The sequence below is a fragment of the Thunnus maccoyii genome, chromosome 24, assembly GCF_910596095.1.
Source record: "Thunnus maccoyii chromosome 24, fThuMac1.1, whole genome shotgun sequence".
In the NCBI taxonomy this organism is placed as follows: domain Eukaryota; kingdom Metazoa; phylum Chordata; class Actinopteri; order Scombriformes; family Scombridae; genus Thunnus; species Thunnus maccoyii.
In genome coordinates, this window is record NC_056556.1 from 15,286,746 (window position 1) to 15,304,105 (window position 17,360).

The 17,360-nt window shown below is 42.7% G+C and overlaps 2 protein-coding genes across 9 annotated transcripts in view; one reads left to right on the forward strand and one right to left on the reverse strand.

Moving 5' to 3' along the window:
• Positions 1–367, reverse strand: part of zranb3 (zinc finger, RAN-binding domain containing 3) — an 83,914-nt gene extending 83,547 nt beyond the window's left edge. The window contains exon 1 of the mRNA XM_042405354.1: positions 288–367. The gene's annotated coding sequence lies outside the window, so the exon portion shown is untranslated. The remainder of the gene's footprint in view (positions 1–287) is intronic.
• LOC121892343 (R3H domain-containing protein 1-like) overlaps positions 1–17,360 on the forward strand; it is a 48,185-nt gene that overhangs the window by 869 nt on the left and 29,956 nt on the right. For 3 of the 8 annotated variants that reach the window (XM_042405345.1, XM_042405349.1, XM_042405350.1), the window contains exons 1-3: positions 102–224; positions 9,560–9,719; positions 15,066–15,264. In XM_042405345.1, coding sequence (XP_042261279.1) covers positions 15,106–15,264 — 159 coding nt within the window. In that variant the 5' untranslated portion in view covers positions 102–224; positions 9,560–9,719; positions 15,066–15,105. Of the gene's footprint in view, positions 1–101; positions 225–9,559; positions 9,720–15,065; positions 15,265–17,360 lie in introns of those variants that run through there. The other 5 variants (XM_042405343.1, XM_042405346.1, XM_042405348.1 and 2 more) reach the window with 3 other exon arrangements.

The window sequence follows — 17,360 nt, forward strand, 5'->3', positions numbered from 1 at the left end:
TACTTTGTTAAATTTAATTAATATATCAGATACTTAAGTAAATGAGCTGAGTACTTTTCCAACACCGCAGGTCACAGATTCTGATGGGTCACCAAATACGGTGTAACACCGGAACTGAGGAGTTGACGCACTCTCTCCCAGCCTGCTGCTACCTCTCGGTCATTCTCACTCCGCCACAAACGCTACTTCACCCTCGGTAGAGACAACGGTTGTAAACCAAAGCGGTAAGGCAACGTTAGATATCTGCAGTTACCGGTTTGCTAAAAAAAAACAGAACAAATGTTAACCTGATAGTTCATGTAACACGAGCTAGTTGGCGGCAGTAAACACGTCTCTTCTCGCTGGTGCGTGACAGCTCAGGGCGCCGGTGTTTGCCCGTTTTCAACACAGCGCCAGGTAATAACCGTTAGCTTTAGCCCCGACACGATCCAACGCCAAATGTGTCTCATTATGTATATCAGAGTTACACACACCTCGCAAGCTAACACCGTGTCCAAATTGTAAGCGACCGTACGTGTTTTCGGCGTTAGTCCGATAAACCAAGCAACACTTATTTTAATAATACAGCTTAATTCAATAACTTTGAGGCCTGGTTGGACTGTTCCTCTCCAAACAAGATATGCGGCAAAGAACAGTGTGTATTAAGGTGAACGCTAACTGTTAGCCGCCTCAATAAACTGAGCTTTAATGGAATTGCTGCGCTGCTTGTTTAAATATCTTATTAGCCGAATTGTAGATACATGTATCATCTATCTGATTGTTATGTTACATGTTGTCCGCTGTTTGTAGTTTTGCCGATACGATGGAAACATTAAATTGAAAAAATTTACATGAAGTCTGGTTTGACGGGTTGCTTCGAAGCACAAAGTGTCGAGGAATAACGTTTGTGTTTAGTAAGTTGTACTGCTCTGAATGATTAATCTGAACATATGTATACATTTTCTTTTAATCCACCACAGCCTTTGCTATGCCATAACATGTATCATGGTGTTTTATGCTTGTGGAAGTCACTGACAATGATGGGGGAGCATAGAAAAACACAATACACGCTCATAAATCAATCCTACATATTAATAAATGATATATAACGTTAGGCAGGTGACTCAAACGTACCATAGAAGCAAGCCAGAGAGTTTTAGTTTGAGCAATTAGGGCAGAGTAATGTTAATGTAGCACTTGAACCGACCATTAAAATGCACCACTGTCAGCCACATTAGTTCTCTAATGCATAAACCTCATTACACATTCAAATTAATAGTAAATATGCAATGAATGATGTCTAACCCTGCACGTAATTAACCACAAGTATTTCTGAGATTCTCATGATTTAACGTTAAGTGTTGATAAATTGATCTAAAAAGACCCTTTAATGTTTTTTTTTTTTCAACATTCATATATGCAGCAGTTTAGGACAACCCTATTCCTGTTGTCATAGAGATAATAATAGATAGTAAAACCTGACTCGATCTAGATTTACGCCGGTAATAAGCCATAGATCATACATGAAATAACTCATTTTCATACATGTTTAATGAGTAACCCATACCCACTATAATGCAGATGCACATAACCGGACAAATATTGCCCCGCAGATTTGTTAGAGACAACCAGAGATGGAAGTTAAACCTTACAAGTTGCCACCACTGAGGCTCAGCATCATGATAGTATCATTTTCATTAAGGTATCAGCGGAGCCTGGTGGGTGGAGAGAGTGGATGCTGGTTCAGTCCCTGCGGCTGCTGTTGTCTTTTTTTTTTTTTTTTTTTACAGAGTGGAGACGATGTGTTAATCTCTACAGGGCTGACAACTGGCCAGCAACATACCCAGTGTTTTGTGTGTACTGTAACATACCTCGCTAGGGAACTGTGAATATATTTAGGTTTTTTTTGTGTGTGTGTGTGTACACTGATTTAGATGTCCTCGATCAGGTTGTGCACACATTAGAGCGAAACGGTTATTGCGGATAAATATTAACATCTGTTTTTACCTGCTGGGTGAGCCACCGGTCCCGGAAAAAGCTTGATTGTGAATGTCTACACTCTGTAGGCTTTAAAATAAATGCTAATAATTGTTTGCTAAAACTGTTTCACCCTGGGATTTTCAAGCCACTGTAGCCGCTACTCTGTTGACCATTCATTACGCAGGTTAGGGCGTATTTTGGCTGATGACATTATCCAATATTGAGGTTGAGGATGCTGTGTAATAGCTTTCTCAAACGATGTGGCCCAATGGCTAAATAATTCATCGCCTTCCGAGGGGAAATCTCTCTTTCCTATAATATTTGGTCTGGGCCATTAAATAATTCAACCGCCTATCCATAAATTGTTTGTTCAATTGGTGACCTTTTCATGGGATTAAGGAAGCACAATAATAAATTCTTCAGAGACCTGGCATAACGAATGGTACAATTATGAGGCAGGATTGGATCGGATCGGTTGTCGCAGCCTCGTGTTGGTTGCTAAGTGACAGCAGGAACTTTTCCACCCACTGTGTTTGCTGTTAAAGTCTGAGTGACTGAAAGGACAAAAACAATCACATTATGGCAGTCTAGACTTCGACTGCACACAGGACCCGTTTGTGACTTCCTAAGTCTTTTGACAGGCTGTCAGTCACTTAATGATGAAAGATGTTTTTTTTTTTTTGTTTTTTTTTCCCAGAGCTCAATTATCAATCCTATCTCCTCTGCGTTTACAGAGAAGGCAGACTACTTGATCTTATAATGAAATAAACAAGCCAAGTGACTACTGGTGGAAGCTATGATCTTATTGTTTTTCCCCGTTAAATCCTCTAAAGTCACGAAAGGCAGATTTAGATGAAATGGAGGGAGGTTAGGGGTGTGGTTTGATCATGCACAAGCAGCTGCTCTTCTCCTTTACACAGTCACTGTATTGTTTTCCAGCTGATCCACAAATAAGCTTATCTTAGATTTTCGCCTGAAGCAGATTGTTTTTTATTACCGCGTTTCTCTTCTCTGCTTCAGTATTGGGTGGTATTTCAGGTGGTGGCTTTCTCTGAGTCTGTGGGATTAGCCGTAGCCTTGTCTTCTTGTGTTGGAAAGCAGGGTGCCAGCTTTAATGGGAAGGTAGCCCAGTGAACAGCTCGGCCTCTCAGCGGCCAACGCCTCCCCATCGACTCTCCACCTGGTCTTTGAGCACCTAGGTGGCTACAGACAACGTCGCTCCTGTCCCCTTATCCTCTCCTCCTCCCCTGTCTTCTCCCTTTCTCCTTCGCTCCCCCTTTTTTTTTTTTTTTTTTTTTTCCCTCCACCTCCTCTGTGCTCCTTTCTTGGTCTTTTCTCTCTCAGCGCTCTACCTCCCACCCTCCCGTTTTCTCATCTTCCTCTGCTCTTCCTCTCGATCTCATTCTATCTATCCCATGTCCCTGACTGCCCTTTCCTCCTCCTCCTCCTCCTCCTCTTACCCCCGCCTCCATCCTAAAGCAGAGTAGCTAATGAAGAGCCCCATTTAGCCGGTGACTTTGGTTCAGTCAGCGCTCCGTAGCGCCGGCCGGCCTCGGCTGCTGTGACTGGCTGTCGAGGCTCTGACATCACACAGGGGCCAGCTGTTGATTTGGCGCTGTCTCCAAGGCTGGCTGGCTTGATGGGTTGTGGCAGGTAGACTTGTGCTCACAAGGCACTCTCCCTCCCTCTCTCTCTCTCTCTCTCTCTTTGTGACACCCACTCTCTCTCGCCCTTTCCCTTTTACACTCCCCTCTCCCGGTCTTCCACTCTCACTCAGTCGAGCGAGTGTGCAGGAGGCAGCAGGCAGCTGCCGAGGAGCGAGCTGGGAGGCGACTCCAGCCTCCTCTCCAGCAAATTGTGCCTCCTGTACAATGGAAACTAAACGGTCGAGTAGCAGAAGGGATGGAGGGCAGAGCTGCCGGGCAGGTAGGTCCTGCAGCTTCCAGCCACTTTCTTAGTGAGCAGGCATTGATCTCACATGCCTTTTCTCATTTGTCTTTTTTTTTTTTTTTTGCCTGGTTTCATGTTCTTGTTCTTTGTAGTTTATTTTGTTCTGCTTTTCTTTGTCATGTGTCTTTGAGGCTGTTGTTTTCTGCTGTTTATTGCCACATAAGGTCGAACTCATGTTCTAATTAATGCGGTTTAAAAACCAACATCATCATCCATCCGTGAAAAAATCTCTTTAGCGCAAGCTTCCTTCTGCTTCTTTTCTTATTGTGTCGCTGCAGGTCAGCAAGCGAGAGTGTGCTGTCTTTTTCCTCTGGCTTGTTAAACTAAGCGCAACACGAGATTTGGTATGCTGTCAGTGCTGTGTGTTCCTCAGTGAGCTGAGCCAAAGCTCCCAATCTCCTCACTAGTTACCAGCGCTGCCTCTGCTTTTCATTACGAGGATAATTAACCAAGATCAGCCAATAAGAGGCTTCGCTCTGCATTGTTCTCCAGCCAAGCTCATCCTCCGTCTCCACTGTTTTCCCCTGTTTGTTCTGCAGGTGTTGTCTGCAAATGGACTTTTAATGACTGTCGGACTTTTTAAGTTATTCCTCTCTCATAAGGCTCCATAGACTAAAACTGCTAGACTTGCATGTTAATTTCCTGTTTATTGTTTCTCCTCTAATTGCTTAGATTGATATTCCCTGAAAGCTTTCCTATGGGATAGGTAATGGATTACCTACATGCTCCGCTGTAGATTTAATTTATTAATGCTGGCTGGCTGCGCCGTACCGCGCTCGCACGCCAAATGCGACCTGGAGGCAGAGCGAGCAGTGCAATTAGAGGCTTATTTGTGCCTGTTTATGTTTTTTTTGTTAATTCAGTCGGAGCTATTACAGGCAGTTCCTTAAACTGACACAGCCACAGCCGTCCCAAAATAGAGGCAAACAGTGTATGAAAGTGATATAATTTCATAAGCTTTACACTAATCGTTTTCTGGTCCAATTATATAGCTCCCCTGTCAGTGCTTTCCTTGCTTTGCAATTAGCAGAAATGGCTAGAAAATGGGAGATTAGTTACTCGGTTAAGCGAAACACTGAAATCAATTTTATTGCAGCGCCATGAGTGCAAACCAGCATTAGTAACCTTATTAGCTGTTTATTTGATGCTTGATTTTATTAGCCGGGGTACACGTCCTGCACTCAGCTGAAGCCGACTCAATGAATGAATGAATCCGTCTTTTTTTTTTTTGTTGGTTTGTTTGGAAGTCAGCAATGTTTGGCTGTTTGGTTTGTTGTGTTGAAATTTTAGAAATCATTCAAGATTTTTTTTGGGGGGGGTGGAGGGGAAGTGATCGAGGTGACATAAAGCTGTAGCCAACAGACCTTTGTGTTTGTGTGTCTGTGCGTTTTTTCTCACAATGCTCCACTGATTACAGCTCTGTTTAGTATTCTACATCTCTGCAGACAATATCCCAGCTGTTTGGCAGCGATCCTACCGTTGTCCTTTTTATGTGACACTTGTAAAAGCTCATCAGCGGCAATAAAGGATGAATCTTTTTTTCCTTTTTTTTTTTAACGCGTAATCTGTGACTGCATGCATGTAAGACGCCGCTACTTTTTTTTTTTTTTTTTGGCTTCGAAATCATCACCGGATTTTCCTAGTGATCTCACCGAAGCTTCTGAAAGGTGATGGCTTGTTCTTTTCCGCCTGCGTTTGACTCATCTCCTTATTCTGTACTGAGAATAGAGCCAGGGATGGAGTATAGCGCATAGAGGGAGGGATTGAGGGTCCTTCACCTCCAGGTGAGCTGGTTTATAGCCCAGACAAGAGCTCTGATCCACGCAGAACAGAGCAGAACAGAGCAGAGCGGAGGTGTGGGAGAGAAAGGTCAGCCTTTGCAAGAGAGAGAGGCAGTTTTGTGTGTGTGTGTGTGTGTGCGTTTGTGCTTGTGTGAAGGAGAAAGAAAATAAGTATACTGGAGTGCTCGTCTGTTCCTGTGTATGCGCACCCTCACCAGCAGGCTCTTATGCGCTTCACAGTGATTGAGAAATTTCTCATTAGCTTGCCATCCAACATAATTTTCAGTGAGAGCGGTCCGTCAAGAGCCTGGTGTGTGATTAACTCGGCTCAGTCGACGGCCACCCTCATGACCCCGCTGTGGCTTTTTTTCAAGAATTAATTTCTAAGAATATATGTTGAAGAATTCAAGAATACATGTGCAGAGCAGAGTGTGTGCATGTGTGGTTCTCCAGCTATTAGTCTTGATGATTTTTTTTAGATTTTAGTGGCATCTTTGACTTAAAAATTTCTGCTTAAATTCGATGTTGCCAGCATTCTAAATCATCCGCATTTTAATACGTTCATGCGTTTGCGTGCAGATGAGCAGATTCGATGCATCCGTGCACTTGTGTGATTTGTGCGAGGCTGCTGCTGTGCCATCGGGCACGGCGATAAAGGTGGTGTGAAGGGGGCGGCGTGACACTGAACGATGCCTGAGGGAGCCTCTGTAAGGTTGCTGCGCTCTGCGGCGACTGTAATACCAATGAACCACTCCCTGTCAGCTACAGCACAATACCGGAGGACGCACAGGCAGGCGGAGCATCTCTACAAGTTCACTGCTGCATGAGAGAGAGAGTGTGTGTGTGTGTGTGTGTGTTTTTTTGCTGTGCAAGGGTGCACCTATCAAACACCGATGTTTCCCTCTGTCCGTGTCTGTCAAAACATTTTTTTCTTTCTTTTTTTTTTTTTTTGGGGTGATATGCATTGTTTGCTCAATTAGCATGCATAAGCCTGTCTCTGCCATCCTGCGCACACACACACACACACACACACACACACACACACACACACACAGGCTCAGTGTGAAGTCCCGAAGCCAGCCAGCTAAGCTGTCCGCTGCACTGTCCGCTCAGCAGCCCCGGTCATAAAAACCTGGAGTGCCCACGGCCAGCTTCAGCCGCACCGCTGTCAGAGCAACTTTTACACTCAGCGTGAGTGTGTGTGCGTGTATGTGTGTGTGTCTCATAGCTGCAGGACTGAATTACAGAGGAGGCTCTACGTTGCCCATTTTCAGACTTTTAGCCGACTTGAATCGACACTACTTCTGCCAGCAAATATGAGCAAGAAGGGCAAAATCCAGAGCCGCGGCACACAAGGTGATGCTCCTGTCACACTAGAATAACCACGCAATAAAAAAAAAAGTGCTGAGTGCTTTTAGAAAGAGATAAGAGCCGAAAAAGAACAGCAGAAGGGCAAAGATAAAAGCATCTGGCAACAAGAGGGGAAAAGATTTTGGTCATTCAGGAGGAAGGAGGTGATTCTTTTTAAAGATGGCCAATGTAACAGATTACCTGGCTTCAAACCGCATCCACTAGATTTTCCAGATATGAGTAATCATATAAATGACGTCAATGTTGATGATCCTACCTCGGGCGTCACACTTGTCCGTTTTGCTAATGGCAGGGAGAAAGAGAAGTGAACATCTTCCTCATAAATATGCTAAAATGATCATTAGGAAAGCTAATTTCCCTTTTTATTCACTTAATATGTGAGTTGTGTACGAGATGACATTTCTAACAGCAAACAACAGGAGCGTTAAGCAGCTGCGGAGTCTTATATTGTATTCCCACTAAAAAGCCGAAGCGGCGGTGTTTAGGTCGCTCATTAAGCATTAAGTATCTGCGGCCCTGCGAGGCACGTCACCCATCATCACCTCCGTCTGCAGCTCTGGCCGCGGGCTGAGGTGTCATGAGAAGGAAGATTACAGAGCGAGGAGGGATTCCACTTGACCTTTTTGAGCTGGCATGGCCGGGGGTCGCACCAAGACCATGTTGGGAGCAGCAGCCAGGCCTTGGCACCGTCGGGTGCCAGAGTCAGCGTGGCGCTTTGCCCGCTCACTGAGACGGAGATTAGAGGAGGGGTAGAGGGGGGGGGGGAGAGGGTGAGAGAGATGCGGGGAGGCGATGGACAAGGGTCAGTTATATACATCGCTGTGAAAGAAATCAAGTAATCCGACGTTTATCCGCCTCATTCGGAAGCAGCCGATAAAGTCGAACACTGATGTCACGTTTTCACAATATACAGGAGCTGATGAGGCAGCATTTCAACTGATTTTAGTAATAAAGCTGAAAATCATATTCACTGTATCACGATTCCCCCTTTTTTTTCTACCATTATGTCAATATTTTGCAGCTCTGTTGTACTTGGCGTTTTCAGATGTCTACCCTGCCTAACCAGTGTCACCCTGTAGTTCAGCTAGAAAGGAATTTTCAGGGAAAATAAGAGATTGTATGCTATACGATTTTTGAAATTTATGTGCCACCAAATGGCAGAGGATTTTCAGCTGAGAAATGCTATCTTCCCCCCGCCGCTCTCTGAATTCCTAATGCCTGGTTTTTACGAGGTTGGCAGGGGTGCCTTCTCCTGTTGCCTCCGCCGCACTCCCATCTCTGTGCTCATCCATTATTTATGGCGCACAGGCACGCATAGGCCTCGGATATACACACTCACCACACTTTCACTTTACCACACACACACACACACACACACAAATATCCCAGAGTTGCTGACATCCCGATTGCTGTCAGTCCGTATGACCCCCCGGTGTCAGCGTCCCCACCGCTGCCCCCCCCACCCCCACCCCCAACCTCTGACCTCTCTCAACCAGTGGTAGAAAATGAACTTTTTCTTCCAGCAGCTGCTTCTGCTGCTGGATTCTAACTTCTAGCAGACACTCATATTTTCTTATCAGCTATCATTTTGTGTAACATATGTCAAAAAATTAAAGCAAAACTACTAATACACATTTTTCCCATTAAAAGGTATTAATAAAAAGTATTCATTTAATATTTATTCACTTATGGTTATCCATTTTTAATTCTCTCTCTCTCCCTTGCACACACACACAAACAGCAGTGCATAGTAGATCCATTTAAAGTCAGACTGAACAATTAATCAAAATGTTTTTCACAATACAGCCTGCTGCAATTTTCAAATCGCAGGGGGAACAATGTTTGTTAAAGGTGAAATGTGTCAAAATAGCATTTTTAAATTAAATATCGTCACGCTGCAGAGATGTCCCAGTGTACAAGAAAACATCTTTGTTTGGTGCAGATCCCTGCGGAAATCACACCATAAACATTTTAATATGTTTTTCAATGAAAATTAGAATAAAGATGTAAAAAGGATCATTCCCTCTAATATCGTAAATCATATCGCAATTGCAATATCAGTCAAAATAATCGCAATTAGATATATTTTCAAAATCATTTAGCCCTGATTTAATCAAACTTTAACAATCTACCACACACACACATACACGCGTACCTTGATAGCCACCTACTTATGCCGACAGTGGGAGCAAACACATCGACTGAGTGCTCATTGAAACTAGCCGGTCACGTAACAACCCTCTGTCATCTCTTCTTCACTTCTCATTGAAAAACCACCTTTAACTTTCGGTCCGTGACTTGTCTCCTCTTGCGTAGGCGTACTGACATCAGCCGCTCTCTTTACACCTGTAATGTAACGCCGCATTGTTCAAATAGTCCGTCAGATTAGGCTAGAAGTGCTTTCCCGGTTTTCTCCTTTATGAAATTTGGTGCTAATTTCCATCCTCGCTCTCAACCCTAGCACCACCACACTAACCTTGCGCCTCTCTCGACGGCAGGTCAGCAGGGGTCATGAGGGTGTCGGAGGCCCCGGTCGCTGTTCAGAGCAGCTGAAGCAGACATGGGCAAAGAAGTCTCAGATGGCATCCGTAGGCTCAGCCTCATCGACTTCACCGGCAGCATCCTCCTTCGCCACAACCACCACCGGCTACGCAACAAGTATGTGTCCCGTTTGTTATCCTTCAACAAGAATAGTCAGTCAGGAAATATGTTACTGTCTCAATATATATCCTAACATTAGTATCTCTGTTGATTTGTTACAATAAAATATTCATTTACAATTTACAATATGACAGACATGATGATGATTATATTGAAATATTGGTCAACCCTAGATAAATATAGTTCAGACATGTAGTCATGGTATTTTTCAGTCCAACTCTAAGACTGTTCACCCTTGATTGAAACAATTAACAAACTAGAAGTTGTGACGCATGCTCAGAGTAAGATAAAGAAGTCATGTATTTCTAAGATATGGTAGAGTCTATTAGGTTTGCAGTTTAAGTATAAATGTTGTGAAGGAGTGCAGTCAATAGTTTGTTCCTTTCTTGTATCCAAATATCCAATATGATTTAAAGATATCAAATATGCATTTCATTATCATTATACTTAAAACTACATATACACTACTGCTACACATGCTTTTACATGTATCACTTTCAGACATCACACACTCAGAGTACATATAGTCAAACATTAAAGAACATGTCCTGACGTTAAGACCCAAATGCACTGAAAGCAATAATTGACACTCGTCAATTGATGCTCCATTGGTGCACCGCAGACATCAGATTTGAAATGATCAACACCACAGAACCAACACAGGTCTGTCCTGTTGTTCTCTGTATGTAATGTTACAGCCGCGTCAGATGGAACTAATGAATGAAGGAAAAGAAGAAATGCAGAGGAGGAAAATGAGACTGAGAGTCATCTGAGTGTTTGATGGTTATTTATTCCTGCTTTAGAATGTAAATACCATGAAACAATCAGAAAATAACATAATAATAACAACATATTTCTCCTCACTCCACCACCACGCTCTCTCTCTCTCTCTCTCTCACTCGCTCATGCTCTCAGCTCACCAGCGCTATTTCTCTCTCTCTCTCTCTCTCTTTCAACTGCAGAAAAATGTAAAACCAGCCATTTAAAACAGTAGGTGTACTTCAAAACATGCATCAGATGCTTTCAGTGAGTTTGGGCCTTTATTCTTTAAAAGCATCTTAAACCTTACTAAAAGTAAAATGTTATCTGTAAAATACTAATCCAGGAGTCCATCCAAAATAAGCTACACCCGGAAAAACATGTGCTTTTACTCCTTTCTCTACCTTTTCTTCTGAGCCTCACATTCACACATGCACCACAATCCACAACATGAAGACCCAGTCATAGGACTAGTGTAGTAACATGAAGCACTCACTCACTGCAAACTGCTGTTTTCTTAAATAGATACCAGACAGTAAAGCAATTAACCACTTAAAAAGCTCAATTTTTTCCACTTTTGCTAATGTTAATTCAATCAGAGCAAGCAAAGCTTTAAATATTATCCTCAACAAACTTAAGTGAAACTCTTAACGTCATTCTCAAATTCAATAAAAAGCTTTTGTACCGTGTTAACCTGAAATAAAGTTTAATCTGTGGAGCAGCTAAAAAAGCAGAACTTCATCCACATGCAGCAGCGTATGAGAGTGTTTGTACATTGAGTTAGAAAGTTTTCCCTTCTGCTCCAGCTGCATCCACTGATGACGGCAAATAGCTGTCATTACATTGAGTGGATTATCCGTAATATGACACCGCAGTATTAGGGGAGCCATAATTCTATATACGAAAAAATATGGTGATGTCCGTTTTCAGTCTCACTCATAAGGGACCAATTTGCTGCTCCTTAAATTCCCAGACGTTTCCTTAATGTAACACTAAGAATCAAATGATGATCCATATAAGTTGTGCAGGGGAAACATCAGGGATTCTAAACAGGCACAGAGTGCAATTACCTCGGCCGTGAGAGACGAGACCGTGAAATTCAAATGCATCAAAGTCTGAAACCAAATTTAGTCCAACACTCCCGTCCCATGATAAAATGTGTTTGGAAGAATGAATTATTTGGTGAGGGACAAAATAGCTATCCATCACAAGCCCGGCTCTTGAAAATATCTGTCCAATATTGCAAATCTTCAACAGGGCGACTCAAGAGACTTCACTCATCAAAATGTCAGCAACAGACTAAATATTCAAAGGCGTGCACAGCACTCTGGAGTATTAAGCTGTTTTCCTTCAGAATGTAAAAATAATGTAAAGCAGCAGCCGGCGTTGCTTTTGTCAAACCTCTGACAGGTCATTGAAATTCAACATTTTGACTCTCCAGTGCCCAGCAAAAATCTTAGCTAACCTCTTAGCCCCTGCACAGCATCGGGTTAGCGGTACATTTGCCTGGCAGAGATGCTCAGGAGAGCAGCGGACCTCACTAGCAGTCAATTACTCTGACACAGAGGAATTGGATGCCACCTTTTTAAAGAGAGCGGCTCTCGTTCGCTGTCTCAGCTCTTTAGGGACGGAGATAAACAATCAAGTTTCAGCCGGCCGCTTTGCTGCTGCTCAGCGATCAGATAGGAAAATAGCTCTCATCACTGTAGGCCAAATAGGTTGAGGGCCCCCGCTGACGGTTGAAAGACTGGAACACACACACACACACACACACACACACACACACACGCAAGCAGCCGGTCACGTACACGCTCAAGCACAGAACACTGTAAGTGCTGTCATGTGTGGATCCAGTTTTGATGTGCAAAGTGAATTTGATGAGCCCATTTCTAATTAACCTATTAATCATAGCTCTCATGTACCAGATGTCTGCCGCCCCTCCTCACGCACGCATGTGTGTGGGTCTGTGTGTGTGTGTGTGTTTCACTGCATGGGGTCCGACTACATAATTAGGGCATATCAGCAGGACGAACTCGCACCATGACTTCAACACAGGGAGGTCACGGCATAACACAGATATCCTGCGAAGGTGCAAAGCAACTAATGTTATCTGATCAGCAGCAGTTTGAAGTTCTTGTATTTTGAACAATTATGGTTTTTAAGTGAAGCTGACGTCATCCCAAAAACTCCCTATGTGTCATGCACAATAGTTGAACCAGAGACATTGAAATAACCAAAATCTGTGTCTTCTCTGGAACTGCACCAGGGATTTTCATGTCTTACATGTTTGACACCAGGTAACCTAAAGACATTGACAGTAGTAGAGTTAGTAGAGTTGTTGCATTTACTTGATGTCTGCACTGACTTGCAGCACTGCCTTTACTCTGTTCAGTCTGCACCATCAGAATTTAAATTAAGCCATATCTGATAGGCACACTACAGATCTCAAAGCTGTTTTTTTTAGAGCGTCTACACTGTTAAAAATAGAAAAAAAAGAGTAATTTTTTTTCTAACCTATCCTTTAACATGGTGCAACTCCTTCATATCCCTCAAAACGTCAATGTCAAAGTTTTATTATTGTGGTCTTAAGCGAAGACAGACAAGACAATGTAATCTAAAGCCGTTCACAGGAGCAAACGGCCCCGCCGCGTCTCGTCCAATCACGTCCATTGTCTCTGGCGGAGCAGCTGCAGAGCTGTGAGACGACACAGACAGAAAGTAGTGACTGATGACCGCAGGCTGCCTCTCTCTCTCTCCTCTGTGTTTCTGTTTCTGCTTCAAAGACCTTTCTCACCGCGGACATTTTGAGTCATCAAACACAGGTGTAACTAATAACATTAACAGTAGCTTAACTCCATGTGGCACTGTCACTAATGTTATTACTCAGACCTGTGTTTTACCACACTAACCACTACTGTCGACATAGGTCCTTGTGTATTGTGCTTTCACACATGGGGCGAATCAGTTATTATCTCTGCCAGGCGTAAGTCTGGAGGGGATCATGTGTTTGGTCATGTGCGTGTGTGTGTGTGTTTGTGTGTGTGCATCTGTCCTCAGCTAATCTCGCATACTAATGGACCCATCAGCCTAATATTTTTGGTGCGCATTTATGACTGTGTGCTCAAGGACCTCTCGTGGTTGCAGTGATTCACAATTTTTAAAAAAACGATTTTATAACGCGATTCCTTATGAGTCTATTGTGAAGCTCAGACTTTTTTCTTTTCAGCAGTCCTCACCATTTTCCAGCATGTGTTACAACATAGCAAAAGGCATTTCCAGCAATCAGCCAGACTAAAAGGCTTACCTAGTCAGTTGCAGGCCACATTTCAGCCTTTGTCATGGCTCAAAAACTGACATCCATAGAAAAGTTTGGTCTCATCTTGAACTGGAGCATCTGCAGATTAGTTCCATACCCGATATGTAATGATCCATCCATCTTGACTGTACAGACCTGGCAGAGAGCTGCACTCTACACACTTTTTACTTCTGCAGTATGAGAGCTTTTTTCTTTCAAAACAGTGCCTTCAAGAAAAACTGCCACAAAATAAACAGTCCTCACTAAGCACTCCTCAAAGAAAGATGTGGACTGCACCGTGAATGAAGAGCAGGTGTTTTGCTGTGGGCTTGATCTAATGATCCACAGTCAACACGTAAGTTTTATTTATTACTTTATAGACAAATAGCTGGTATACCTTGTTTATCTACTATTTTTCTATTTTACTTATGGCCCTCAATGCCATCGTAATAAACCACATATATACACTATACTATACACTAATTATGCTAATTTTTTTCCAATAACGTAGGCCAGTATTATTGCATTATTGATTATTGCATTATTGTGCTCCTGCTGTTTGCATTTTCCAAATAAATGGATAGTTGTTATTATCAGATAAGATAAAATCATTCTAAACTTTGTCATCTTTCTCACAGAAGAAGAAGAAAGAATGAAGATGATGACTGGAGGCCTTCACAACCATTCAACAAACCCAGATTCTTATCATTATTACATTTCTTTTATTATTATTATTATCATTATTATTATTATTTCTTTACACTACATTGGCAGTAAGCTACTTGTGCATTGATCTTCTATCACATCTTTTCATATTGTAGATAATTCTGGATTTATAAAGTTCCTTGTTGTGAAATTGTGTTATTTCTGCAATAATAAATCTGCTCCAATTAGAGAGAGTGTGTATCATTGTGTTGGTATTAATGCATTCACACACATTGGCATATGCTGTTTGGAAAGAGGACGGAATATATTGGTTACTTACTGTTACTTTCTGTTTGACATAGTCACTGTTATATCTATGATAACCTAATTATAGCCAATCAAAACTACTTTGATCGTCTCATAATTACATTTTGAATGTTTCTGCTGTTGTAGGCTTAAAGGAAGTACTTTATAATGATGGAGAACTTCAACCTGTGTAGCTTCTCGTCCCAACATGCAACCTACACAACACAATCTTTTATCATAACAAAGACTATCATTGTTTGAACCTTTTTGTGATCCACTGTGGTCTTTCCTTTGAATTCATAGAAAAAGTCCCTCATGAATGTACATCTGTCTTTCAGGTTCCCTATATTTGCCAGCATCTCCCAGTAAGACTTTGCAATGAGAATGTCCGATTCCGTCGACACTGAAACGATGAAGGTTTCCGAAGCCGCCGACACAGTATCGTCTCAGAAGGACAACGCCGCCAAGTCCGAGGTTTCCGAGCAGAGCCAGAGCAGCAGGGACGAACACGGCAGCAACAATAAGAGGGACATACAGGTAAAGAACTGTGACATCTCCCTCGACCGAAAGAGATTTACGGTTAAATATTTTATCCAGGGTTGGGGTGAGGAGAAAAAAAAACGAACATGATGACCAATTTAACATTTCAGCTGTGCTCAGTCTCAACCGCTTCACCCTAAAAACCCCTCCAGTAACCCCTCTTTCATGTAAACCACCGACTGCTATTGTATAGATCGAATGAGCACTTTTGCGAAAGGAAGTGTCAGTTTCCTCAACCCATACTCAGAAACCTCTAATCAGGGAGGTTGGAGTTGTCAGCAGCCTGACCGGACTCGGAGTGAGCTGAGGACACTTGACACCTCACCAAACATTTTCACTCTCCATGAAAATTCAGTAACAGTCAACGTCAAACACCGAACAGCCCTGGGGATCTGCTGTCACCTGCGGCATTCAAGATGATCTCCCCTCTCTCCCCTCCCTCCCTCCCTCCCGCTGCTTCGGCAAGCAAAATTATTCCTGAAAAGTATAATCTGCACAGACTGAAATAATGATGTGTGGCCACAGCACCGAGGTCGGTCAGAGTCTACCCCGACAGCTGAGAAACTGAAGAATGCGGTGAAGATAATTTGGTGGCGGAAACTAGCAAATCTCATGTATCCTCTATGGGAGACTTTAAAGCAGTGGATCTACTAGGGATTCAGGACAGCTGAGATCACTTTCAAATAAACCGCTAATTAATTAGGTCTCTGTGTCACTGCTACAAATGTGCTTTGGGACTGTTAAAAAAAAAAAAAATTCACACTTGTTAATTTGTCTTTTAAAGTAAAACCGGCGCCGACTGGTTCGCGCTCGCAGAGGAACGGACACTAAAAAGAGAAATTGGCGACATCTCTCTCTAGAGTGCGGTCAAGGAAACAAAATCCAGGAAAGGAAAAGGATTGTCTCTTTGCCTGCAACCTAAAAATAGGATTCAGGCCAATCTGGCCTTGTGGTAGCAGGCAGGGAGAGCGAGGCAGTCAGGCAGGCAGATAATCTGGAGCTCAAATCCTGGCTTATCTAGCAACTTCCTGTGTCTATGTTACCCCCGAGGAACAGAATGACACCGGCATGAGGGAGCTGCAGGGGAGGAGGAGGAGGAGGAAGGGAGAGATGGGGTTGAGAGGTTGTAAGAAGGAGGGATCAAGGAGAGGTAGAAGGTAAAAGAACATGAGAGACACGGTATTGAAGGATGAGGAGGGGAGAACGGAGGAGAGAAAAAATAAGCATCTGTTCTCTGTTCCCTTAATAATTCTACTCAACCACTGAAGAAACTACCAGCTCAGGTGATAAAATTGAGTACACATGGTTAAAATTACTATCCATTGACTACAATTGGGAGTCACACACCGCCAGTAATTTGAAATGATGCAGGCAAATATTTAAAGCTGCTGCATCCAGAACAGACAGAGAAAACAGGAGCTTAAAGTGAGACAATCACATTTTTTTGGAGGAAGAAATACATCTTCCTCTTCCAGATGAAAAGCTGGATTTATAAGCATTAAAACTAGCGTAGGGTGGCTAATGTTGCCAAATTTTATATAGATATTGTTGTGTAACTGACATTATTGAGTCAGTTTGCTGATTTTATGACTCTCCTCTACTTAAAACTGCTATTAAACCACATTTTGGCTCAGCCAGGTCACCTAATGACTATGTCTTTTAAAGGAATATTCTGATATTTTGGGAAATATACTTACACATTAGTTAGATGACAAAATTGATACCACTCTCACGCTAATATGCTGAATGTGGAGCTATAGCTAGATGATGTTTAGCTTAACTTAACATAAGGATTGGAATCAGGGGTGAACGGTTAGCCTTTCTGTGTCCAGAGGTAAAAAACAAATCTGCCAAATCTGCTCTCTAATTAGAATAGAATATATTGTTTGTTAAATCCAAGTGTTAAAATATCAAGTTGTGGTTTTACAGAGGGTCATGTGCTGGACTCTTAGCGGTCTCAGTAAAGTTGTGCACTTTCTGTTGGTTCCCTGGCAACCACATGATGAGCACAAGACTCCTGGAGCGCTATCGTTTTCCTCCTGCTTCCGGTCTTCATGATAAGCTAAGCTAATCAGTTTCGGGCTGTTGCTTAG